The sequence below is a fragment of the Triplophysa dalaica genome, chromosome 21 (assembly GCF_015846415.1).
Source record: "Triplophysa dalaica isolate WHDGS20190420 chromosome 21, ASM1584641v1, whole genome shotgun sequence".
Classification (NCBI taxonomy): domain Eukaryota; kingdom Metazoa; phylum Chordata; class Actinopteri; order Cypriniformes; family Nemacheilidae; genus Triplophysa; species Triplophysa dalaica.
Genome location: NC_079562.1, coordinates 9,720,538 through 9,746,200, shown reverse-complemented (window position 1 = coordinate 9,746,200; position 25,663 = coordinate 9,720,538). Strand labels below are relative to the sequence as shown.

At 42.8% G+C, this 25,663-nt stretch overlaps 2 protein-coding genes across 3 annotated transcripts; both read left to right on the top strand.

Moving 5' to 3' along the window:
- The first annotated feature begins 4,934 nt into the window (after positions 1-4,934).
- Positions 4,935-10,140, top strand: zgc:113307 (uncharacterized protein LOC553753 homolog). 2 transcript variants are annotated; one of them, XM_056735200.1, is made up of 4 exons: positions 4,935-5,621; positions 6,028-6,664; positions 6,852-7,169; positions 9,569-10,140. In XM_056735200.1, the coding sequence occupies exons 2-4, from the start codon at positions 6,040-6,042 to the stop codon at positions 9,718-9,720; spliced, it is 1,095 nt and encodes a 364-aa protein (XP_056591178.1). In that variant the 5' UTR covers positions 4,935-5,621; positions 6,028-6,039; the 3' UTR covers positions 9,721-10,140. The 2 variants fall into 2 exon arrangements, with proteins under 2 accessions (XP_056591178.1, XP_056591179.1); XM_056735201.1 differs by lacking the exon at positions 9,569-10,140 and adding an exon at positions 9,320-9,556.
- A 4,186-nt stretch (positions 10,141-14,326) lies between these two features.
- prelp (proline/arginine-rich end leucine-rich repeat protein) lies at positions 14,327-25,235 on the top strand. The gene is made up of 3 exons (XM_056734903.1): positions 14,327-14,615; positions 23,449-24,425; positions 24,530-25,235. The coding sequence occupies exons 2-3, from the start codon at positions 23,453-23,455 to the stop codon at positions 24,691-24,693; spliced, it is 1,137 nt and encodes a 378-aa protein (XP_056590881.1). The 5' UTR covers positions 14,327-14,615; positions 23,449-23,452; the 3' UTR covers positions 24,694-25,235.
- The last annotated feature ends 428 nt before the right edge of the window (positions 25,236-25,663 follow it).

The window sequence follows — 25,663 nt, the reverse complement described above, 5'->3', positions numbered from 1 at the left end:
AGAGTCCATCAGGAGTTGTACACACAACTCATACAGTATTCTTTAGGTCCATCCAACAGAGAAGCTTGAGTAACAGATGAGCTTTTTCCCTTGCCTGGTGAAGATGTGGCAATACCTTAGATCATTTCTATTAGAAAATATATATATAGACAGTATTTTTTAATGCAATCTTTGTGAATCGTTTGCAGATTTAAATCTTAAGAAATGATTATTACTGTTAAAAAAACTGAACACTCAACAAACATTACATGTAAATAACAGTAAATAAACTCTCATTTCATCTGTTTATTTTCTGGGTTTCATATCTTCTGTCCATGTATCTCCAGGCACTCGTGATGATGAATGCCAGGGTCTCCTTCTCCCGAGAGGCCTTACTGTGTGATCTTTGATGCCTGCTTGGAGCCAGCTGGTTTAAGGTAAGTAGATCTATCGTATGCTAGAGGTGCTGTGCTTCGGACAAGACATAAAGCCTGACGGCTCCATGATCTGACAGCTCCAGCTCCAGGCCTGAATATACCATTACAGTAACAGGTTTTAGGGGATGTCAGAATTTTTCTTCATTTTTTGAAGATGTCCAGGGATGAGACACATCTAATTCATAAGTGGCTGAGCTGTGAGCAAACGCTGTAGTTCACTTTTAGGTAATTCTACAATCTGGCCTGCTTTAAAGTTACAATTCAAAGATCATACAACAGAAACTTAATTAAAGCATTTAAATTATCGGTCAAATGCAGTTTAATAGTGTGAATGCAGTTTAAAGGAGTAATTCACTTCAAAATTTGCCCCCATTGACATTCCATAATAATTTTTATTCCTATATGTAAGTCAATGGGGACAAAATATGAAGTGAATGACTCCTTTAGGTTTAGTGGTTTATAAGAAAAAAATGTTAATAAAAATGTTTTCTCTGAAGAAGTGTATTGTAGTAACATATTGTTAGCTGGATAGCTTCAATAAATTCAGGAAATATCAAATAATACGGGTTAAATATGGTCAAATTATCCTTTGTTGGATTGTTTTACATTAGATTAATTTAAACCATCTGTTAGGTTTGTCCACATTTAAAATCAAAACATTTATTTTACTAAATTCAGTTCACTTATTTGTCACATACACAACGTAATACAGTGTAATATATTTTCTTATATTTCAGTTACCATATTGCTTCAGAACATTGGTCGGTTTTATGACTTCATCACTCATGTTTTTGTTTTTACCCTAACCGAATGCCCAGAATGCACTGGGGCTTATCCCAGAGGGAGATGAACTCAGCATCAGGAAACACTTTACATTCCTGACATCCTTGTCGCCTCTCCTACTGATCTCTTCAGGTATGAGACTGAGGCTCTTTGAACATTAGTGTGATTTTTGATTTAGCGCACAGAGGTCGAAAATCACAGGTGACTTGAATCACTTTTAGATGTGTTGTCTCACATTATCTTGAGTGACTGCCCCGTCTGTAAATAAAGACAGAAAGCATTAGTGATCAGTGGACTGTAGAAGACTTTGCCGAATACCATTATTGCTCCTGTTACCTGTATGTATGACATATCGCTTATTACTCCCTAAACTCTGTGTAAGTCACTTTGGATAAAAGCGTGTGCTAAAAGACTAAATGTAAACGCTTTGTTAAGGAAAATAATTGACTAATAAATTAGTAGGTGTCCATACATTTCAGTTGTGCCTAGAACACTACAGATTGTAAACTACAATGGCACGTAAGTAAAATATCAAGCGTATGGCTTCATTTCTGGCAGGCACGCTAGTCAAGCTTGCTCAGCTGATGTCATCAGGTGCAGCTAATCATTGTCAACCAATGGTGAAACAACACATACTAAGCCACATCCACACGAAGCCAGAGCATTCTCTATCCAATCTTTCATTTCCCTTTTCACGGGGTCGACGTACACACGAAATCGCTAAACCGACTCAAAATGATGTAGTATGCCAAGTCAGTTTGTGGTGCTGTAATTCTTCTTCAGAGATACACTAAAAACAGAGAAGATTTGGAGCATTCGCATAAACTTTGCGCGCTGGGGTACATGACATGATCATTTTAGATAATAAACAGATCAGCTGTACACACGAAAATGCAAAGGTGGGCGTTTCCTATTTAAGTTGCCTTCTTATTGCTCTTCTACGGCATTTTAAAGGGGTCATTGACACGGCTAAAACAAATGTTATCATGATATACATGATTTAAGGTTAAAAAATGCTGTATTTTCCATTAACCGTGAATGTTTGTATCTCCTCTTTGCCCCGCCTCTCCGAAACGCTCAGATTTTTTACAAAGCTCATCGCTCTGAAAAGCGAGGTGTGCTATGATTGGCCAGTAAACCAGTCCATAGTGAGGCGTTTCAGGCAGGTCTGGGGGAGCATTAGCTTTTATATAGAATGCATCTTTTGTTGTGACACTGTAATTTTTGCAATTTTACATGTCTAATACATGCATGGGTAATATTAAAATGCACCAAAGACACTGAAAAACACATATTCGTGCCATATGACCCCTTTAATCCATGCCAAAACCCAACGCAATCCTCAAATCCTCCTCATCTGACTGATGATGTCCTTTTAGTATATTCATTTAGCATATCACTAGTGCGCAAAGGATATATATCCCTGTTTTGAAAATTGTTCTAGTTCCCCATGGGGGGGATTATTATTGCTGCACTCCTGCTCTGTTTGTGGAAGCCGCAATGGACAGGCAGAGAGTTTGTACGGAACAGTTTAATTTCTCCATCCTTAAATATTGCTGTTGTTCAAATATTTGAGAGTGATCCTGACAGAAGTCCTTTTTAATTGGTCTAACTGGTGTATGGATTATTTCAAGAGAACACAGTCATGACACTCTTTGTGTCATGATAGAGAGTGATGATAGAGACACAGCTCCCTCTAGTTATCGGTTTAGGGAAAAACATGTGAGCTAAGACATGACTCACACTCAAAGTCAAATGATCTCACCAAAAAATACCCTGGCCATACTGGCTGGAACTGATCAATAAGCTTTATAATACTAGAGCTGTCAAAATGATCCATGCAGTGTTGAGCAAAAGCAAAAGATGTTCAGACAAGTTCCTTGTACATACAAGCCAATATATTTTCAGGAGGATCTGGCAAAACAATCATCTCCTTCCTTCCAGTTATGTACGCATGGCTTGGCATGGTTGCTACCGCAGACTGCAAACCAAAAAAGTGGCACAAAGCACTCAGTCATAATGTGCCAAGAGAGAAACAGGACATGTAACATCAGCATATGCTCATAAAAATGCAAACACACCATACACATGTAAGCAGTGTTCGAGCTGGAACAATTTATGCTGACTGAGACAGAATTAAGGCGTAAGCAGCACGGGAAATTAAGAACATGGGTATAGAGGAGGAATACTGTACGCTGAATGAGATCCAGACGCTTAAACGGATAGTTTACCCAAAAGGAATATTCCGTCACCGTTCACACAATCACCCTGTATACATGTCTTTGTTCTGTTGAACTCCAAAGAAGATATTTTGAAGAATGTAGGAATGCAAACAGTTCTATGGCACCTTTAACTAGCATTTTATTTTTTTCTTACTATTGTAGTCAATGGTGCACCAGAAATGAAAATGGCTAACATTCTTCCAAATATCTCCTTTGTGTTCAGCAGAACAATGAGATTTATACAGATTTGGAACAACTTGAGGATGAGAAAATGATGACAGAATTGTTATTTTTGGGTGAACTGTTCCTTTAAGATGTAACTCTATAGCATCTGTTACAGCAATAATGAAACGTAACAGCAAAACTTGCATGTCTACAAGGGTTGATTTTGTTGTTGATGGAAGGTGTCTCTGGCAACACTGCCTGTCAGGTCCCAAAGTAAAGTAAAAAATAAACTACTGAAGGATCTTAATTTCCTTCTGTTTATATGGAAAAGAAATTCGGCAGCCAGTGGCACACTCCAGGGTTTGAGAGAACACAATAACAAAGACATCCCCTTCAAAAAAAGTCCAGACTCAAAGTAATACTTTCAGAGTGAAGTCAGTGTTTATGAAAAGTTACATGTCTAGCCTTCAAAAAGATTTTAAAAGACTTTAGGAAGATGTTTTGAATTTGGCCTCAGGCTAAAGACTGCAAGATAAATTATGAATCTATAACTGAACTATAGAACCCACTCTCACAACTTTAGCTTACTGAATATGACATCTTTTTAAAAGAAAACTGTTTACCAACATTTTTTTTTAAAGAAAACAGGCAAAAACATTTTTGGACATTTGTTAGTTGTTAAACTTAGTGGAAAAGCTGTAGTTTTGCAGGACACTGTGTATCTTAAACCAAATGTAACAATAATAATACTATAACTGTAAAATAATTTATGGTAAATTGTATTATTAAAAAATATATATAAATATATTACACTAGACCAAAAGACACCTTTTCACAGACAATGGTTTTGTGATTGTTATGGTTTACTTGAGTGCTAGGGGGCACTCTGACATCAAACCTCCATAGACCAAAACATTGTCTCATCAGCATGGAGGGGCTTTGAAGTGTCTGGAATGAATCTCTCTCTCTCTCTCTCTCTCTCTCTCTCCTCTCTCTCTCCTCTCTCTCTCTCTCTCTCTCTCTCTTTCTTTTCTCTCCTCTTGGTTTCACCCTGTAACACTCAGATGCAGATGAACAGGGTCTGTTTGGCTCCCCAGGTTCCCTCCAGTAACTGTAATCAAGCTCTCTCCTTCAGATGTTACGGGGCATGTTTGCAGAGACAAAATAATATACAGTTAAGCATTCTCCCCTTTCTAACATGTTGTCTCGATGATGTGCAATTACAGGTAATCAGTTAGCGTCCTCGGGGCTGTATATATATATGCATAATATATGATTCTGATCAGCTGAACACATCAAGTTTTTCAAAGAAGTTTTAATACATGTTAACGACATTATTTGGTGTACATTAAAAGGGATAGTTCACCCAAAAATGACTCACTTTCTTGCCATTTCAAATCTGTAACACTTTCTTCTCCAGCACACAAAAGAAGATATTTTGAAGAATGTTGGGAACCGAACAATTCACCCATTCACTTCTGACACAAAAAAGTACCACTATTGTTCGGTTATCAACATTCTTCAAAATATCTTCTTTTGTGTTCTGCAGAAGAAAAAAAATCATGCAGGTTTGAAATGACAAGAGGGCATGTAAATAACGGGCATGTAATAATGTGACTACAACCATGATGTTTTCCCCTTTCATAGAAATACAAATCAAACTTTTCATTTTTGGTTGAACTTTTCATTTAAGATGAAGAGGGCTAAAATCACAACAGCATTGACTGTAAAGACTACCCTTTTACTTTGTCAGCACACATGTTTCTAACAAATATTGTGCAGTGTGGTTGGACTCCAACCATAAGCTTCCGAGTTGGAAAAAAACAAGTTCGAGTAAGTGTATGAATGGAAAGTAAAGCAAAGCACTGGGGTACTGGCCATCGCTGAGAGAGGAATGTTGCAGTAGCTGGGTACAACTCCTCAGGTTATCTCCACAGACGCCATGCAGTGTCCCGTGTAAACTGCCATACGGATCGTCTCGACAAATCTGCCGCTCCAGACGCTGCTAACTTAAACTGGCTGTGGAAGAAGAAAGGTATGCACATTCCTTCTACATATGATAAAGATGTTTCATTGTGGCATTATAGCCTCTTTACTTGTGAGCAGTATAGCCTCTTGTGTTTTATTAAACAACTCTGTTAACTTTTTGAGCACAAGCAACATAACGGTTATATAACTTAAGTGCAAGTAATGAACATTATAAATGTAAATCATTAAACAGAAAACCTATTATTAACACTTAAAATAAACAATCATATAAGATCATCTTGGCATTGCTGCAGTTTTGGCGAGGTTTAAAAAGCATTTTCCTACTTGAATGATTCGAAACTGCACGTGTGAGAGCTTTTATTTTTCAAGATGACAAACGACTCCTTAGCAGTTTCAATAATAAACTGAGCTTCATGATGTCATCGTAGACTGTTTTTGTTTATTTCATGCAGACAGGCAGACGAATGGATATCAGGTCAATTCTTCTGGTACTTTCAGTGTGTGGGCCAGCTTGGGCCTCCACAGTGGATTTGGATGACTTTGGAGGTGTGCCTCTCTGGATAAATCGTTTTTTGGGAGAGCCAAGTGTGTTGACTTTAAAAGAGCGGATGGAACCAGGATGGTTTCGAGCAGTAAATTCCCAAAGCTGTCCCCTGGATTGCGACTGCCCGATTCAGTGGCCGACCGCGCTTTATTGTGAGCACAGGGGCCTTGATCATATCCCCACCGGCCTTCCAGCCCGTACACAGTACCTTTTCCTCCAGGGGAATAACATCAGTTCCCTCGGCTCCAGAGAGTTTGCCAATGCCTCCAAACTGCGCTGGCTGATTTTGGATCGCAACCAGCTTCTGAGCGAGCAAATCGATAACGCATTGTTCTCCAATCTGACCAATTTGGTAAATCTCTTCATAAACAAAAATAGCTTAACAGAGGTGCCAGCTGGACTTCCTAGCAGTATTAAGCAGCTACGACTTGCATATAATCGCATTGAAAAGATCTCCTTGGGCGTTTTCCAAAATCTGGGAAACCTAACCGTACTTCTATTACATGGCAATCGTCTGAAGACCATTGAGGAGGGTGACTTTAAAGGTATTGTTTTCATAGTTATATAATTGTAATAAATGACCACAATCTCTCATATCATATCATAAAATTCTTGCATAAGATAAAGTCTATTAAAATATAAAATTGTCTAAAAACAATGTATTAAAAACAAATACTTAAAGCGAATCTGTAATTCCATTCTCTTATGTCTATGTGTCACAATATTCACCAGGTCTGGGAGCCCTCAACATACTGGATCTCAGTCACAACCTCCTGGAAACTTTTCCTAAAAGCCTGCCCCCATCTGTCCAGCAGCTTTATCTGTCAAACAACTCGCTGACCGGCCTGACCGATGACAGCCTTCAGGGTTTCAACAGACTCCAATACGTACGGCTCGGACACAACAAGCTGAAGAACGAAGGTTTGGAACCTGACGCCTTCAACCTCACATCTCTGGTAGAGCTGGATCTTTCCTATAACCAGCTGACCGACATCCCTACAGTTCCCATAACCCTTCTGTACCTTTACCTGGAGGTCAACCACATCCAAGGTGAGTGGATGTTAGAGCTGTTAACAAGACAAGACAGACCACAGACTTAGACAGTTTACTTACAAGACAGACCACTTTAGAAAACGTAAACAACACTGGTCCAAAAGAACTTCCTGTTTCAGATTTTTAAACATTGCGTGATTGAACGGAATGCAACAGAACATTTATAACCAAATAAAATGTTCAGTGACTATATTTAAGATTTAAGCATTTATGTAAGATTTAAATAAAATAAAAAGATGAAACTGGAAATTTGGACCAGTGTTTACATCTTATGAAGTGAGGAAGGGGCTGGTTCTGGAACACCAGACTGGTAAAACAGCACTGAAACATCTGCTTGATTTCATTTTGACAGAGGAAAATTCTCACTCCCAACGATCATTTCACGCCGTGCCAAACGAAAGAATCATTTTGACAAGACACAGAATGAACACTCCATGCTTTAGCTTTCCTCGCCCTTACATTAACAAAACATTCAATCAGTGTCTTAAATAAAATTCGGAGAGCACACGTGCCAATTTTACTGCAGATCCTCAAAATGACAAGAAGTTTATAATGGAGAAAAGTAATGTTGACTTAACTGAAGAAGCTCTTGGCTTTATGTATCTATGACATATGACAAAGAACTGCAACTGTGATGAAAAAGTCCCAAATAATTTATTAAGAATAATAAATAAATAACATTAAAATTAAAACAAGCAAACTTTTTTTTTTGCATTTTTTAAGACTTTTTATCCATCAGGAGTTTTTTCATGACAGATGGGTGTTCCATTCAAGAAGTTAAAACTGAATGAGATTGTGATCAAATATTGTTTTAATAGCCATGTGGCTATTGATCAACAGTATGCATAAGTCTGCAAAGCTAAAGTGACATCAGTGGAAAAGCAAAGCCATATCAGAGAAAGACATTATTCTGAATACCCCATGAATCATTCGCAATAACAAATGCATTTAGAAAGTAAACATTTCACATCGACTTCGAATACCAGCCATGTTCCAAAATGTTTCTAAACACAGGGCCAACCACTTGACTAAGAATGGACACGGTGTTTGTGTCCCAAACATCAATGTTCTAGAAAGAGACCGTGTTCTCAGACCGGTGAAATAATCCTTGGAATGGGAGACCCAGACGGGCCATGAGAAAAATGATGGAAAATGTGACAGATTTTGGGTGAAAAATAACAAACTTCCCCTCCTCTCAGCGTTTCCTTTCCCCCTTTCTCAGCCTCCGAACCAGCGTTCTCAGAAAACCACTCGCTCTGATGAAAATACGGGCCAGCTAGCCCGAGAAAGTAGGTTAGCTGAAGGAGGAGGTGGGAGAAAATGATGGAGGGAGAAAGAGGAGGGAAGAAAGTTTGGAAACATCTGTAAACACTCCAGAAGGAATCCACATAATGCTTAAAGCACGCTCTGTTCCTCCACCCCTCCTAAGGAGCGCACTAGGCTCAGTTACAGCACACTTCTTAACTGAGAGAACTTCAGCAGACATTCTGTTTTACAGGCAACGGTTCTGATTCATTGTTTTTGAACCATATAACAAAACCTCAAGCTATGAATAGTGGTCTACCAGCTAATACATTCTGACTGCCACATAGTGAAATATAATATGCTTATGATTAATAAACCACTACTGAGAAGTAGAAAACAGATGATTGTTATATTAGTGTGGAGAAAGAGGTTAGGATAAAGTCTAAAGAACCTTTCAGCTTGATATCCACAAAACAAACGGAAAGAACGTAACAGTGGAATGTATTGATTCGCCTCCTTCCAAAGTCAAGAAACCATCTGAGGGTGGAGACTCTGTGTCCCTGTTGTCACACAGAGCTCTTAAAATATAATTTTAACAATATTTTTGCAAAGCTTCTGTGTAGAGGATTGAAAAAGTTACAAATCTGAACTGCTTGGTAAATCCACACAGTGTAATTTAAAGGATCTATTAGAAATCCAATTTAATCTGTTTGTTGATTTAAAGATTCAGTGTGTAACTTTTTGGAGGATCTATTGAGAGAAATGCAATGTTGTATACATAACTATGTCTTCAGAGGAGTATAAAGGCCTTACATAATGAAGCGTTGTGTTTTCATTACCTTAGAATGAGCTATTTCCGCCGCAGGTCCACTTACATGGAATTCTCTCTGTTGTTTCAACAGTAGCCCTAAATGGACAAGTTTTTCGTAAATACGTTATCTCCTTCGGCACAACGTGACTACATCTTCTGTTCTGTGTCAGCCAGCGCAGTGCTTGGAAAGGGAGGGGTTGAGTGAACAGTTGGTTGCAATTCGCTACCTGACCACTAGATTCCACTAAATTTCATACACCAGACCTTTAAAAACAAAAAATACAGCATTCACCAGTTTGTGCACAAGCCACATAACACATCTGTTTTATATGTCTTCCAGAGTTTAACGTGAGCAGCTTCTGCAGGATAGTGGGACCCACGTCATATTCACGTATGAAGATACTGAGGCTGGATGGTAATATGCTGGAGTATCACAAGCTGCCGTCTGATTGGGTGTTCTGTCTACGAGTCATCCATAACATTTATATTTGATCTAATGATATGGGATAAACTTAATCTTTTAATCCAGTTTTGAAATCTTTACAATAAAATAACAATTTGGATGATCTTATTATTTTCCTATTAATCAATAGCTTTGTGTCTGTTTGAACACACAATTGAAATGTGTAAAACTAAGTACACTATTAAAAAAGACGTTTTGACAAAAATGTACTTATTTTTGAAATGCAGTAAAAATGTCCAATTTCAAAAACAGAATACACATGTACAAGTCAGGTGTTAAATAAATAAATGTAGTTTCACTTTACAAAAAATGGTATTACATTTTTTTCTGGCACCCAAGCTGCCAGAATATTACTGTTTCTTATGGCCATTTTTTACAGTGTAGAATCATCTAATCTGGCTTTTTATCATGGCCTAGAAATGATAAAGTTTTCACCAATAGCTTTTTGTACTGAGAGACGATGAAAGAATGATCTTTTCGGTACGCTGTAGTAATCTGAATACTGCCAATAAATGCTGCTGTCAAGGCTGAGACAATCATTACTAGTGGTTTTCATAGATCAATGATCATAGTATTGGACACACTTGGACATAGACTCAAGTATTTTGCCAGAGGTATTCATATTTCAAAAAACACTACATGACACATTCACAAAAATGACTAGTCTTTCTGTTGGCACCATGTGTTTCCCATTCTTAAGACGTAAAACCTCCCAAAGTTTGAACATTCATAGAAAAAAAACACAACAGCTAATCTGTGTTATAAACATAATACAATGATTTCCGTTTTAGTACAGAATATAAGAGATAAAAAATATCCATGGGCCCCTGGGACAGTTACCTTCAAGGGCCCCCTTCACAATTTTCAGTTCTTCCCCTTAGCTGCACATTCACAGTTATAGAAAGTGAAAGTTAAAATAGTAATGAATATTAAAACCGTTCTCGCTCTTCTCTTATATTGACCTCACAATCCCATTAGCTGCAACAAAAAAAGAAGAGCTACAGTGACTTTTCATTAAAGCACAATCTCAAATGAAACTAAATCAGTAGCTCAATAATTCTAAGTCATAATAGTGCTGGATCACACACTTCCTAAGAAACGACTCTTGCGTCTCTAAAAAATAGATTTAATGGCCCATGTGTTCAAGAGGCCTGAACTCCCTCTGGGTCTTTCACAGAGATGTCTGAAGAGGCAAAGCAGCAGTCATGCATCAGGTCGGTTTGGACTCTGCATTCCCCATTAGCAGAACCATGACAACAGAATAAACCTGTCAATGCAGTTTCTTCTTGAACTTAAAGCAAACAAGACCTCAGATAAACAAAGGAAAGCCAATCGCATACACAATCATAGGAACCATAACAACTTTTCCTATAACTTCTAACGGGCTCTCAATGACAACCAAACAAATACATCCACATGTCAATTTAAATCCAAATGTTTCATTTTTATTTTCGTTATGATGTCAGGTTGGGTCCTACATCACTATTGGAACACATTTTCTATAAACCTTCCAGCTATATGAAGAAAACACACAACCAGGCAAAAGATACAAGCCAAGAAGTTTGTATTAGAGAATTATGGGGTAAGGAATAATATACAGCTGTGTTGTGTTAGACTCATTAGTGAGGCATAAGACAGATACACATCACCCATAAAGAAACAGAACATTGGACCAGAGGTGCTTCTGGGGCCTACAGCATCCTCAAAGGGCTATTATGAATATGAAATATTAGGAAGCAAAATGGAAAAACTTACGATTACTAAAATTGAAGCCGTTTTTCATCACCACCTCCTGTGAGATAGGTGCTACTATGAAGTCTGTGGATTCATTTTCACCTTTAGCAATTAAGTAATGTACAACAACTCTACATGCAGACTGGCTAGACTTTGGTTATACGCTCTGTGAAGATGAGTTCTAGCTTTGCTTTATTGGCCAACGTCCCAACATTTTGTATGACTAACTCAAACTCGGCAGGGAATTATGCTTGTTTTTAGCTGATTCGCATAAACTACAATGTGTATAGTGACTTGTGGGGAGATGTCTGTGTGTCAGAGAGAAAAACAGTATTACAACAAGACCCCCACCACCATAGACATCATCAAAATACGTTAAGTGGCCACAACTGCATTAGAAGTCTGGCATTCTGGGTTTTATTAATTCAAACAGTTTTTTTTAAGAAAGGCTGGGTGGTAAAACTATTCACAACGCAGTTAAACTGCCTCATAGTTTCATTCAGGGTGGTAAAGCAAAAGAGTGGATGGCTGGATGATTTAATAGATACATTGTGTGTCATATAAATGTAATTGTAAAGTTTCCATGTTATATTGCTTCAACATAAATGTCATGCATCACAGTTAATGTCAATGTATATGTAATATTTTCTTTGGCAGCGGCAAAAGATCACTTTGTGCAGGTTGTGCAACCCATGAACCAACCACTTACAATAGAAATGACATTGTTCTAATACAGCTCTGACTAAACATAACTACGCGCATCAGAAGTTTATTTCATATTTTAGGATGATTGTGATTTTCACACATACTGTGTGTCGGTTGTGCACATCTGCCAGTTGTTTCGGTCTGTATGTGCATCTAAAAGCACACATGCGCACCCACACACACAATAAAAACAACCAGATGGCAAGACTATACACACTTATATCATCTGTCAAATACATGCCAAAAACATTAATCACACCTAAAGAATGAGAATTTGCATCTTCTTTTAAATGCTCAGACAGGGTAGTTATAAGCTTGTACGTCCATTAGTTATCACTTTGTGCCAAACCATAGTTACTGGACAATAAATCTAGTAATTAATAAAGCCTATAATGTAAAACATTTGTCAGTGTTGTAAAAGGAAGGAAAGACTTTTACTGTGTAGTAATTGTTTCCAATTCAAACCTTTCCAGCCATTTACTTTTAAAGATGGCTTTATACCCAAAAGAGAGAAGGTTTGGCTACTTGAGGTTCAAGCATCAAGCATCAAAGATGTCATGATGAAAGGAGTGTTTAGCATTGACTGCACATTAAGGTAGGAGATTAAAAGAGTCAGTTTTCACACAAAGGTTTAGATAAACTTACGTTAACACTTATAAAGAGGACTCACTTTTCCTCTTACTTTGATGGTACACATAAATGTCACATTACAGTGGTGCCAACAGACACTTCAACATCTCTAACATCCCGCATCACTTCTGGACAGGCACCATTGGTCTGCACTGCCCTGTGTGAAGTTAAACTCATGGTTATTATTGGCTCCAAAACAACTGTTTATGGAATGAAGTGCCCTGGCAGGAGATGGCAGGAAGTTGGGAAGCTGGGGGGTGTTAACGCATAACTTTTCAAGACCTCGAAGGGTTTACATCAGGACATGCTAATGTTAATGATGCTGAAAGAAAATACATATTCGTGTAAGAATATGCAGAGATTTATTGCTGTGCCATACACACATAGACAAGATTTGACCCAAATGAGCTCACAAATCCGAATAAATGTCACGATGACTCATGTGCGGTGCTCGGCTAGACAGATTACACAAACATACACATATAAACAACACTGTATTGTTATCTGACAAAATCCCAGAAGGGGCTGTGGTTTCTTTTGGGATTTAGGATTGAGATGAAAGGGAAGCATATGGAGGAAGAACACCATAAGAAGAGATTTTACAGAATGAAAGACTGGATTAACAACACTTGTGACATTACCTCATATGTAAACAACATTATCCTCACAATGACAAGGCTTAGGTTCATTGAGGCCGACCACATCTAAAGTCCTTAAGATTTCTTCAAAGCATGAGCCATACATTAAAGAAATGTGTGACATTCCCATTGATATCACAGAAATACAACATTAAACTGTGTTTTAAAACACTTACTGGTCGAGTTTTAAAACAAAAGACAGTATATGGCACCTTCCACCAATGTGGTACAATTTGGTTTCTCATTAAACTGTTTAAAGCATTACAATCTTTCAAAAGAAAAAAAATTATTGAAAGTTTGAAGAGGGAAAAAAGAGTTCTTAAGTATCATTTGTTACTCTATTCACGGAAAATGCTACCCATCACAGATGTTGTTGCTCCAGATGTTGAATCCCCTTGGGTTCAACTTTCCAGGGTGTGAATGTGCACATGTGTGTGAGGGAGAAAATTGAGTGGGTTTCTAAGGGAGAATCACATTCAGCGAATTAAAAAAGGGCCGCAAGCAGTGGAGAGAGAGAGAGAGAGAGAGAGAGGGAGAGAGAGAGAGAGAGAGAGAGAGAGGGAGACTGCCCAGTCCAGATAATATTACAAACAACAATTTAGACAACACCAAATAAGGAAGCTCTGCTGATAAGCTGTTTTAACTTAAGGGGAAATCATATAAAGTGTTAAGTGTGCAAAGGGGAAGTTTTTTAGGACCCTAAACTAAATAAGATTAGCTTCCAAACAAATTAAAAGGCACATGCGTTTGATTAACTCCTCCAAGCATCCCTCATGACCAGCCAGAGACGGTGCTGAAAACAGCTACAGTTCATTACATCAGAACAGCAGAATTCTGATCTCAGTACAGTCCGCACAGCCCTCCACCCTGTCCCTCTGCTGCACTGTACAGAACACACCCATGCACATACATTAGTGTATACAGCGGGGGTGCGATGAGAACAGATCCTGTCGTCAAGGGATGGACGTTTCGATTTCACTTTAACCACTTTCCCTGAAGGCGGGGCAGAGAGAGAGCGCTGTTGACCTTCAGAAGGAAAAGAGGCAAAGACCCAATAGACGGATCGCTGAGCAGAGGAGAACAAGGGAGGCAGGGAGGAAAAAGGGGGAAACAGAGAGAGAGAGAGAGGAGGTGAAATATCGAAGAGAGAGAAAATCTCGCTGAGAGCGAAGTGACAGCTAGAGGATTCATCACACGAGGGCAGGAACCAGCAACAGGTAAGAAACTAAAACTGTTTTGTTCAAAATAAATGAACACAAACCAACATTTTTGTGGAGTCTAAAATCTATCTAGATATAGTCATATTTAGTTTTATGCATTTATTTGAATTTATTGGATTGATGTTTTGAATTGAATTCCTGGGTTTTCAACCTCTTTGGGTAACACACAAGTTTTCCATTTAATGGTAAAGAAAGAAAAGGCTTTTTTACAAATGTATACTCTTCAGTATAGTCTACATTTTATGAGAACTTGTGGTTATTAAGTTTCCTTATATCCACAACAATCATCTGCAATATTCACATTCTTACTCTAAATTCAGTAAAAGTACAATAGTCATTAACTAAATAATAATAGTAAAAAGGTGTCTAGGTTCACCTGTCAAACTCTCCTTTTATACCTCCTTATGATCCAGGTCTATACTCTAATCCTGATCCTGAAAATCCTAAATCGTATTTCAATACAGAAACCAGCAAAACCTAAATGATCCAAAAATCCAAATGTGTGTAACAGAGGCTGGTTGGGGAGGAACACCACCTGTGATATCTATTAAACTCACAGCCAACAACCCTGGACAACAAGACCAGTCTTATGGGTCGAGTTTTCGAAAATGAGATCTGAAAATCTGAAAAAGCTGAATAAATAAGCTTTCTATTGATGTATGTTAGAATAGGACAATATCTGGCTGAGATATAAACCTTTAAAACTCTGCAATCTGAGAGTGCAAAGTATTATCAAATATTAATCAAAATATTGAGAAGATTGCCTTTGAAGTTGCTAGTCAGGGGCACTGCGGCAGGTCATCCACACAAAAATAAAGTTTTTATATGTTTAAGGTAGGACATTTTCAAAGATATCTTCGTGGAACATGATCTTTACTTAATATAATAGTGATTTTTGGCATAAAAGAAAATCTATAATTTTGACCCACAATACTAAAGATGACTGGTTTTGTGATCCAGGGTCACATATTAGCTCCTTATGCATCAGACTTATCTGTTTTTCAGTCAAACCATCTTTATGTTGATTCAGAAATCACATCTCAAAGACCTCTTTAATAACTAAATACAATTGATTCCTTTGAGTTTTCTTCAGCTCATAATATGCTTTTGTTTATTAATACTGTATTATGCAAATGTTCTTTTGTTAAATTAATCAACAATTCTAAGAATTCCTGGTTCCCTTTCTGTCGGTCTCTCGACGTTGTGTCGAGAACGACAGATGGGGTTCGCCCTTGAGAACCAATCAACTCTGACTACTATAGAAAAGGCCAATGAAATTTGGCGAATGCAATTTGCATGCCGGGCTCCGCCCCCGGAAATCCGGTATAAAAGGAGGCCGGCGTGCAGCATTCACTTACCTTTTGTTCTTCAGAGCCATCGCTCATGAGTACAACTCAGGATTCAATCCTCTACAACTACACGCTGGTGCTACGACGTGTTACAGCGGATCGTCCCTTCCTGCAGCGACCTTCCCCTGGGCGTCTCGGCGGTTCCGGAGGTGTTAGAGATTTTTTCTAAAAGTCCTTTTCAGGACTGACTGAGCATTCTCCAGCGCGGCATGTCCCGCTGTTCTCTTGGGTGCGGCACCCTCATCGAGGAGGGGGATGGACACGATCGCTGCATTAGGTGTCTGGGCGTCCAGCACACTGAAGCAGCGTTCGTTGACACATCTGCCTGCACTGCGGGCAGATTGTCATTCAGAAGTTGCGGTCACGGGTGGCTGTCTTCCTACGGGAACCAGCCACCATTTCGTCTGCTACCCGGGCTGTGACATCTGTGGCTACGGCCCCGATGACCACCCACGTTAGCAGCGTTAGTGATACGGGGAACTCTGCGAACGTAAACCCGCCAGCCAAGTGCTCACGGGCCGATCGCACCCCGATTCGCTCTTCTGAACGTTCCCCAACCGGCGGTGGCATACCGTCCGGATCCTCACGCACACACTCGGAAACGATGTGTGACGTAGATGAGATGTCGCTCGCAGCATCGGAGGGAGACTGGCATCCGACTCTGCCGAATCCAAACTCCACCCCCAGCGGTCGAGTTCAGGAGGAAGCAGAAGTGATGTCATCCGTGCTAACCCGGGGATACGTGGTTCCCGAGGTCGGTGCGCGGTGCAAACCGCGCCCACCCCGGGTGCCATGTTTTTTCCGGGAGGTGCATGAGGAGCTGTGTAAAACTTGGAACGCTCCACTCACGGACCGTTCCAGTGAAACCAGCTCCGGCTCCCTTACTTCCCTCGATGGTGAGGCAGCCAAGGACTGCGTCGAGATCCCCCGGGTGGAACGTCCGCCTGCGGTGCACCTGTGCCGCGGACGGCTACCACCTGGGGGGGGATCGACCACTCCTACCGTCCAAAGCACGTAAGACTTCGGCATCACTGGTGTCGAAAGCTTGCGATGTTGCGGGCCAGGCTGCCTCCTCTCTCTATGCCTTGGCCATCCTGCAGGTCCGCCAGGCCAGGGCGTTGAGAGGGCTCCACGAGGGTAAGGCCGACCCGGGTATAATGCAGGATCTCCGTGCCACCGCTGACAGCGCTCTACGGGCGACTAAGGCGGCGGCACGGGCCCTGGGTCGGACGATGTCCACGGTAGTGGTCCAGGAGAGACACCCCCGGCTATACCTTGTGCAGAAGAGTGACAGCAAGGAAGTCCGCTTTCTTGATGCACTCATCTCGCAGGGTGGGTTGTTGGTAACACCGTCGAGGACTGCGCTCAGCAGTTTTTTGACGGCGAAGCAGACAGTGGCAATTAACCACATTTTTTTCACGCCGCGACTCGGCCGCCTACAGGCCTCCGAGATCTCACGTGACGTCTGCTTCCCTGCAACCCAGGACCCTTTCGGCATCGGCTCCGGTTCCTGTGCCCCCACAGGCGGCACCCCGGAAGCAGAGGTCGAGGGGGAAACCTACACCCCGTCAGCAACCTCCTCGCGAGAAGGGACACTGACGGGAAGACCCCAGGGAGAACAACATCGGGCCCGAACCTTCACAGCCACGGCTCTGATCGGTCGGTACGGGACGACTCCTGCCTCGTCACCAAAGCCGGGCCCTTGTTAGGGCTTGGCGCCCACTTACTCACTGAGTTTTCTGTTCTCCCCGGGTTTACTTGCAGCCGATCGCACACTCCACTGGACTGTGCTCGGCGAACCGACCTCACACCCTGGCGAGGCGTGAGGTCGTACACATACGACAGCCGTCACCACTCTCAAACCGACAGTGCGTGCCGTTGTCCCGCCAGGCAGGTAAGCAGGCGGAGCAAAAACCTTCCCTCCGGGGACTCCCCGCGACATGGTTAGCTCCGCCAGCCGACGAACCACCCCCCGTGGGAATGATGAAGCAGACCGTCCCCTTGGTCACCCTGTCACAGTCCCTGGGAGCTCGAGAGCTGCCCACACTGTCTCGCTGGCTAATGAGGGCGGTCCGTCTTGGTTACTCGATCCAGTTCGCCAGAGACTCACCCAAGTTTCGGGGCATCATCTCTCCCTCTGTCAGAGGCAGGGACGCCTCCGTACTTCGGGTAGAGGTCACCACCCTTCTGGCAAAACAGGCATCGAGTTCGTCCCTCAAAACCAAGATGTTCAGTGGGTCACCACCCGCACTTCATCGTTCCCAAGAAAGACGGCGGGTTGCCCCCAAAGGCTGCGTACCCTGAACAGAGCACCTTCACAAGCTGCCATTCAGGGTGCTCACACAGAGGCGCGTCCTGACATCTATGAGGTGTCAGGATTGGTTCGTGGCAATCGACCTGAAGGACGCTTACTTTCATGTCTCGATCCTCCTCGACACCGGCCGTTCCCACGGTTCGCGTGCGAGAGGCGGGCATATCAGTACAGAGTCCTCCCTTTCGGTCTGTCCCTGACCGCCCTTTCTCCCTGAGAGGAGGAAGGCGAGCGGGTACTAAACTATCTCAGCGACTGGCCTATCTTGGCACACTCGCGAGATCTGTTATGTACACAAAGGGACCTGGTGCTCCGGCACCTAGGTCGATTGGGACTCCAGGTCAACCAAGAGAGGGGCAAGCTCTCCCCAGTGCAGAGCATCCTCTTTCTCGGTATGGAACTCAACTCTGTCACCATGTCGGCACACCTGTCCGCAGTTGTGCCCAACCAGTGTTGAACTGTCTGAAATGAACATTTTAGGCAGACAGCGGTCCCCCTGAAACAATTCAGAGGCTCCTGGGACACATGGCGTCCTCGCGGGCTAATACCCCTCGAGTTGATGCACATGACACCGCTCCAACACTGGTTTCAGAGTCGAGTTCCGAGGAGAGCGTGGCACACCGGCAGCAGGCGCATGGTGATGCCGCCCTGCTGCCGACGCACCATAACCCCTAGTCTTTATGACTTTTTCGACGGACTCAGGTCCCTCTGAGCAGGTTATGAGGCAGGTCGTGGTGACGACTGAAGTCTCCCTGCAGGGGTGCGGTGTAGTGTGCAACGGGCACGCAGGTGGGGTGTTGGACGAACCCCCGCCTGCGCTGGCATATCAATTGCCAAGAGTTGTGGGCTATGCTACTTGCACTGAGCAGGCTACGGCCTCTCGTGCGAGACATACACGTGCTGTTCCGAGGACAGCACTATAGCTGTAGCGAATACAGATCGTCAGGGTGGCGTTCGCACACAGCAGCTAAACACAACTTGCTCGACGCCTCCTCCGGTGGAGTCAACAGGTGACTCGTTCCCTGCAGGCCACACACCCCGGGCAAACTGAACTAGACAGCCGACGTGCTTTCTCGCCAGTTTATGCCTCGTGGAGAGTGGCGACTCCACCCCCGTGCAGTCCAGCTCATTTGGAGGCTGTTCGGGTAGGCCCAGGTAAAACCTGTTCACCTCCCGTAACACCACCATTTGCCCGCTTGATAGTCCCTGCCCTCGGCACGGATATCCTTGCGCACAGCTGGCCGCGGGATGGGCGGAAGCACACCTTCCCCCCCCAGGAGCCTTCTTGTACAGACTCTGTGCAAGGTCAGGGAGCAGGAGCACCAAGTGTTATTGGTTACACCACACCGGTCTAACCGCACTTGGCCTCAGAGCCGATGCTCTGGATAGCGACTCCCCCTGAACCATTCCCCTGACAGAGGACCTGCTCTCTCAGGGGAAGGACACGTTCTGGCATCCCAGATCAGACCTCTGGAACACCCATGTCTGGTCTCTAGACGGGACGAGAAGATCCTAAGATGGCTACTCCCCCTATACGGCTGAGACCATCACCCAGGCTAGGGCCCCATCTACTAGGCGGTTACACGCCTCTAGACGGTGCCTCTTCTCGTCCTGGTGTCTTTCTCAACGAGAAAGACCCACTGAGGTGCTTGATCAGGATTGTGTTCCCCTCCTCACGAGACTGGAGACTAACATCTCCCTTCCACACTGAAAGTGTATGTAGTCGCTATTGCCACTCATCACGACTCAGTCGGTGGAAAGTTTCTAGGGCAACACGACCTGGTCACCAGGTTCCTAAGCAGCGAGAGGGCGGAATCCGCCTCATCTCCGCTCCATACCCTCTTGGGACCCTAAGTGGTCCTGGGGAGCCTCAGGGCCCCCCAAAGAGCCCCTCGGAGGTTCCGATCTTCCTCATAGAGTAAGACGGCCCTCCTGACGGCGCTCACTTCCTTCAAGAGGGTAGGGGACCACCGAGCATCCTCCGTGTCCCTGGATTGCCTTAAACTCGGCCCTGGAAACTCTCACGTTATCTTGAGACCCAGGCCCGGATGCGTGCCCAAGAAGTTCCCACTACTCCCTCCGGGGCCAAGTGGTGAACTTGCAGGCGCTCCCCATAGGGGAGGAAGACCCAACCCGATTAGTGTTGTGTCCAGTACGTACTGGACCGCACGCAGAGCTCTGAAGCTCTGACCAGCTCCGTGTCTGTTGGAGGACAGCAGAAGGGGAAGGCTGTCTCCAAACAGAGGCTGGCGCACTGGGTCGTGGACGCCGTTACGACGGCATTCCGATCTCAGAATCTCCCATTCCCATTGGCAGTGAGGGCTCACTCCACACGGAGTTTAGCCACCTCCTGGACACTGGCAGAAGCGCCTCTCTAGCAGACATCTGTAGAGCTGCGGGTTGGGCTATGCCCAAACACCTTCGCAAGGGTTAACAACCTTCGCGTAAACCCGGTGTCAGCCCACGTCCTGCGTGGCGACATGTAGGACTGGCATCCGGGGGGGCGTATGCCTGCGAAAGCACCTTTCCACCCTCTAACAGGTTGGGTCAGTGTGCTATTTACCTTTTCTTCTTACCCGAACACATCGCTAAGAAACTGGTACCTCACCAGCCTCCCTTCTTACCCAGACACTGGTTAAGAATAGGCATTCCATCCATCACCAAACAAGCACCCCCTGGGGGCTGGCTGGGCAGAGCAGCCTTCCCCCTTAGGCCGGGATACCATGTGAGCTATCACAGATAGCTCTAACCGGACCTAGTGCTACCGGACGTCTGTAACACCCCCTCCGTGGGCTGTTCCGTCTGATGTATCCTCATGAGAATGGTTCCCACTCCTGGTAACCCATGAGCTTCCCCAGGTGGGCCTCCACCTCGCGGTTAACTACTCAGTCCGCACGTTCCATGCGTTCTCCTCCAAGGACGAGACCATACCTATATCCACCATATTCCTCCCCACGGGTAGGAGGTGGCCTCTGTAGCGCTTCTCTGATTAAGAGTCGCGCTTACCCGGTGTAAACTGATCTGGACGGCCTCTCGCCTATAGAGAGCTAAGGCCCCGTCCGTGAAAGTTACCGGTCAGGGCTGTACCCATCTTTCTCCAAGAAAGCTCTGGAACCCCCCGACCACCACACTGGAAGGTTACAGTCTCACGAAAGCTTCGAGATGACACGCCCAGGCTTGTTACCGTCGCTTCGCTAGAGATTGTGACGCGATACAGCGTTGTGGCGTTTTCCATAGGCAACCCCATCTGTCGTTCTCGACACAACGTCGAGAGACCGACAGAAAGGGAACGTCTTGGTTACGTATGTAACCTCAGTTCCCTGATGGAGGGAACGAGACGTTGTGTCCCTTATGCCACGAACACGTATCGTATTCTGCTGCAGTTTGAGAGGTCTCAGGCTCTTCAGAACAAAGGTAAGTGAATGCTGCACGCCGGCCTCCTTTTATACCGGATTTCCGGGGGCGGAGCCCGGCATGCAAATTGCATTCGCCAAATTTCATTGGCCTTTTCTATAGTAGTCAGAGTTGATTGGTTCTCAAGGGCGAACCCCATCTGTCGTTCTCGACACAACGTCTCGTTCCCTCCATCAGGGAACTGAGGTTACATACGTAACCAAGACGTTTTCTTTAGCTAGAAAGCAAGAAAACGAAGCAACTTTCTTTTGCACCGCACCTAAAGCAGGCACGCAGCAGAATAACAAATGCAGATTTCTAGTTCCCATGCCCCTGTCCATGTTGCCAGTCCTCCATGACCAAGCAGCTGACTCCCGGCCAGACTCTCTGAGCCAAACATCTGATTGCTATAATCTATCAGACCCACATTAGGCTGCTGATTCCTGTGGACAAATTTTTAGCTATTTAATTTTATTTAAGTAAATGAACACTAAATATATTACAGTAAAATCACTAATTTAAAGAAATGCTTACATATTAGTTGTAAGCTAACCAAACACACTTTAAAATAAACCCCCATTAACTTTCCATAGTAGGAATACAATTTTACTTATTTTAAAGTGAACTACTCCTTTCATTTTTACCGTAAAGTAAACTTCTCTGCATTTACTGTAGTTCCCAAGAGAGTACAGAGTAGAAAAAAACATGAAATCTGTTATCAGTAAGTTACAAAGCCATTTATCCTTTGCGAAACCACGGCAATAATCTTCAAGTGGAAATCACTTTCCAGAAACGATCAGCCTGTCAAAATTTGATGAATAAGGGCTATAAATTATATTCACTTAAAATAACCCATATACTGCAATTGCAACAGAAGACGAAATGAATTCTGCTTTGCATTATTCAGAACTATCCTCAAGCGAGCATCTGGACATTTCTGCTGGACGCTGAAACATTTAGGTCACATTGCAAGACAAAAATCCAAAACACAGAAGAGAAAGTACATAGTCTTGATCCGTGTCTACCTAGCCATCCAAACGTGTCATAGGTTTTTAACTCTGTGTGGTTGGCACATCAAGCTTTATAGAAATGTCTTCCAAATAATGATGTAATCTGTTTTGTTTTCCACCAGTTAGCAGTTAAACACTGAAGGGTTACTTCATAGGCAAACATGTGGCAGATAAAGCACAGAAAGCATAGCGATGCTGTGACTGGCTACAGCCAATGGATTGCTCTGAGCTCCCTGGGGTTTTTAATCTGTTTCTCTCATCACGGCTCACTCTTTCCCAGGTCCAGCTTTAAACAATAGAGCCTTTATCAGAATGAAGAGCTACTTTTTTATTTTGAAAGACGGCAGAAGTTTAACAATCCAGACAGATTTGGTGGGTGGCTGAATGTTGACAAAATATATATATTCTTTCCTTCTTGTAAGTCGCTTTGGATAAAGCGTCTGCCAAATGAATAATGTAATAAGACTCCATGCTTAAAAAACAGCATCAGAGTCTGGCTGTGTAAATTCAAACCCTGATCACGACATCTTATAAAAATGAAAAAATAGAGATATTTAATATCTTAGCACACTTCTTTGAGATTAAACACATGTGGTCTACATTAAGCAAATGTGGAATTGTCTCTGGTTTATCATATTGCTTTCTCCTTTTATTTGTTATTTTAAATATTTTATTTTTATTTTATATATTTTATTCATTTTTTCAATGATTATTATTATGAACTATTAGCTCACGATCAAGTAAAACAAAGCTTTATTTCTTTCTAGGACCATGAAAGCTGGGCTTGCATACTGCTCTCTTCTTATCCTTCTTATGATAACAGATGTCTGGGGCCAGCGAAGGCCTAAACCAAAGCCCGTCCGGCCACCCACCACCAAGAAGCCTCCTGCTCCCAAAAAACCTTCTTCTCCTGCCCCAAAACCAGAGCCCCAGGAACCCACCGATTTCCCTCCTCCAATTCTAGGCCCTCCCTCCGAATTCCCAGATTGCCCCAGAGAATGTTTCTGTCCACCGTCTTACCCCAATGCCCTGTACTGTGAAAGCCGTAACCTCCGGAAGGTTCCGATCATCCCGGCCCGTACCCACTATCTGTACCTACAGAACAATTACATTGACACAGTATCTGCAGAGCCCTTCAACAACTGCAGTGATCTTAAGTGGATAAATCTGGGGAACAACCGCATCCGTTCGGTGCAGAAACAAGTTTTTGAGAAGCTGCCAAATCTGCTTTACCTTTATATGGAGAGGAACGAACTGAAGGAAGTCCCTAATGATCTGCCGGCCGGCCTGGAGCAGCTTAGACTCAGCCACAACCAGATCTCAAAGATTCCTGCCGGGGCATTCAGCAAGATGGAGCACCTTGCTCTTCTGGACATGCATCAAAACCGGATTAGTGATAGCAGCCTGGGCAAGAACATCTTCAAAGATCTCAAGAACTTGATTCAGCTTAACCTGGCACATAACATCCTCAGGAAGATGCCCACTAATATACCAAACAATATCTTTCAACTGTTCCTAGACCGAAATAACATCGAGGAGATTCCAAATGACTATTTCAAGGATTTCGCAAACCTGGCCTTTGTGAGACTTAACTACAACCAGCTCAGCAACAAAGGCATTCCCAAAATGGTGTTCAACGTGAGCTCACTCGTGGATTTGCAGTTGGCCCATAACCAGCTGACCACGGTTCCGCTTTTCAGCTCTGAGCTGGAGCAACTTCACCTGAACCACAATAGCATTGAGAGTATGTATCATAATCTTGTTTATTGTCTCCAAAATAATGTTTTTCACGCATCAACTAGTACAGTTTGTCAGTGTTGAATAACAATGAATTGCAAATGTTTGCAGGTGTAAATGGAACAGAGATCTGCCCCTCCAATTCTCACAATCCACATGATGAGAACGGCGTGCCAAGACTGAGATACTTGCGTTTGGATGGTAACCACCTGAGTCCACCCGTACCCCTGGATGTCATCATGTGTTTCAGACACCTCCACGCAATAGAAATATAGAGGAGATTATGAGTCGTGAACAAACACATGCATGCCTGAGCACAATAGGGTATTACTGTCTACTTGACTGTACTGATTGAATCAAACAGTACCACAGAAGAAATGGTAATGCATTTTCTCTCCATGTTCAGGAATGTTTCAATGTGTAACCTGAGAATCTCCAAAGCAACATATTTATTGAATTTTCTGCCTTGAATACAATTCAGCATGAGTATTCGGCATCAAATGTTTATATGTGATTATACACATTCAGCTGCAATGGCTATAAGTGAAACCCTAAAAATAAAGGTACATTAACTGACGTGTAGTTACAACTATTGTATAAGGTTTAAGAAGTAAATTGCTCTTTAAAGGTAGACTGAGAGGAGCATGAACTCTAGATGGATACATTATGAAATGCAGAATGATATATAGGGAGATACGGTAACTACTGTGTAGTTGATAATGTCCTTAATGTGCCTGTGTTTTTAAAGTGCTGTGTGCAGTCCTGGCTTTACCTTGTGTCAATATTTCTATATAAATAAATGTTCTATTCAAAAGTATTTCTTGTGCTTATTTATTAAGGCTCTGGGGCTCAAAGCGCACAATTCACTTGAACAAAAAAATGAGCGTTCAAATGAATCAGCCTGAAGTTATTAAAGGGACAGTTCACCCAAATGTTTTTCATCATTAATTGCACTGTAATATCAGTAATATGACTCTTTCTTCAGTGGAAAACAAAATAAGGTATTTTGAGATATGTCTCAGTGGTTTTGGGTCCATACAATGTAAGTCAATGGGGTCAATGTTTGGTTACAAGCGTTCGTCAAAATATCTTCTGTTCTGCAGAAGACAAAAAGTCCTAGAGGTTTGGAATGACAGAAAGTTGAGCAAATTATAAAACAATTTTCACATTTTCCGTGAACTATCCCTTTAAAACAGGCTTATACCATATCACTTTATTTAAGACTTACCAGAACTATTAAAGAAA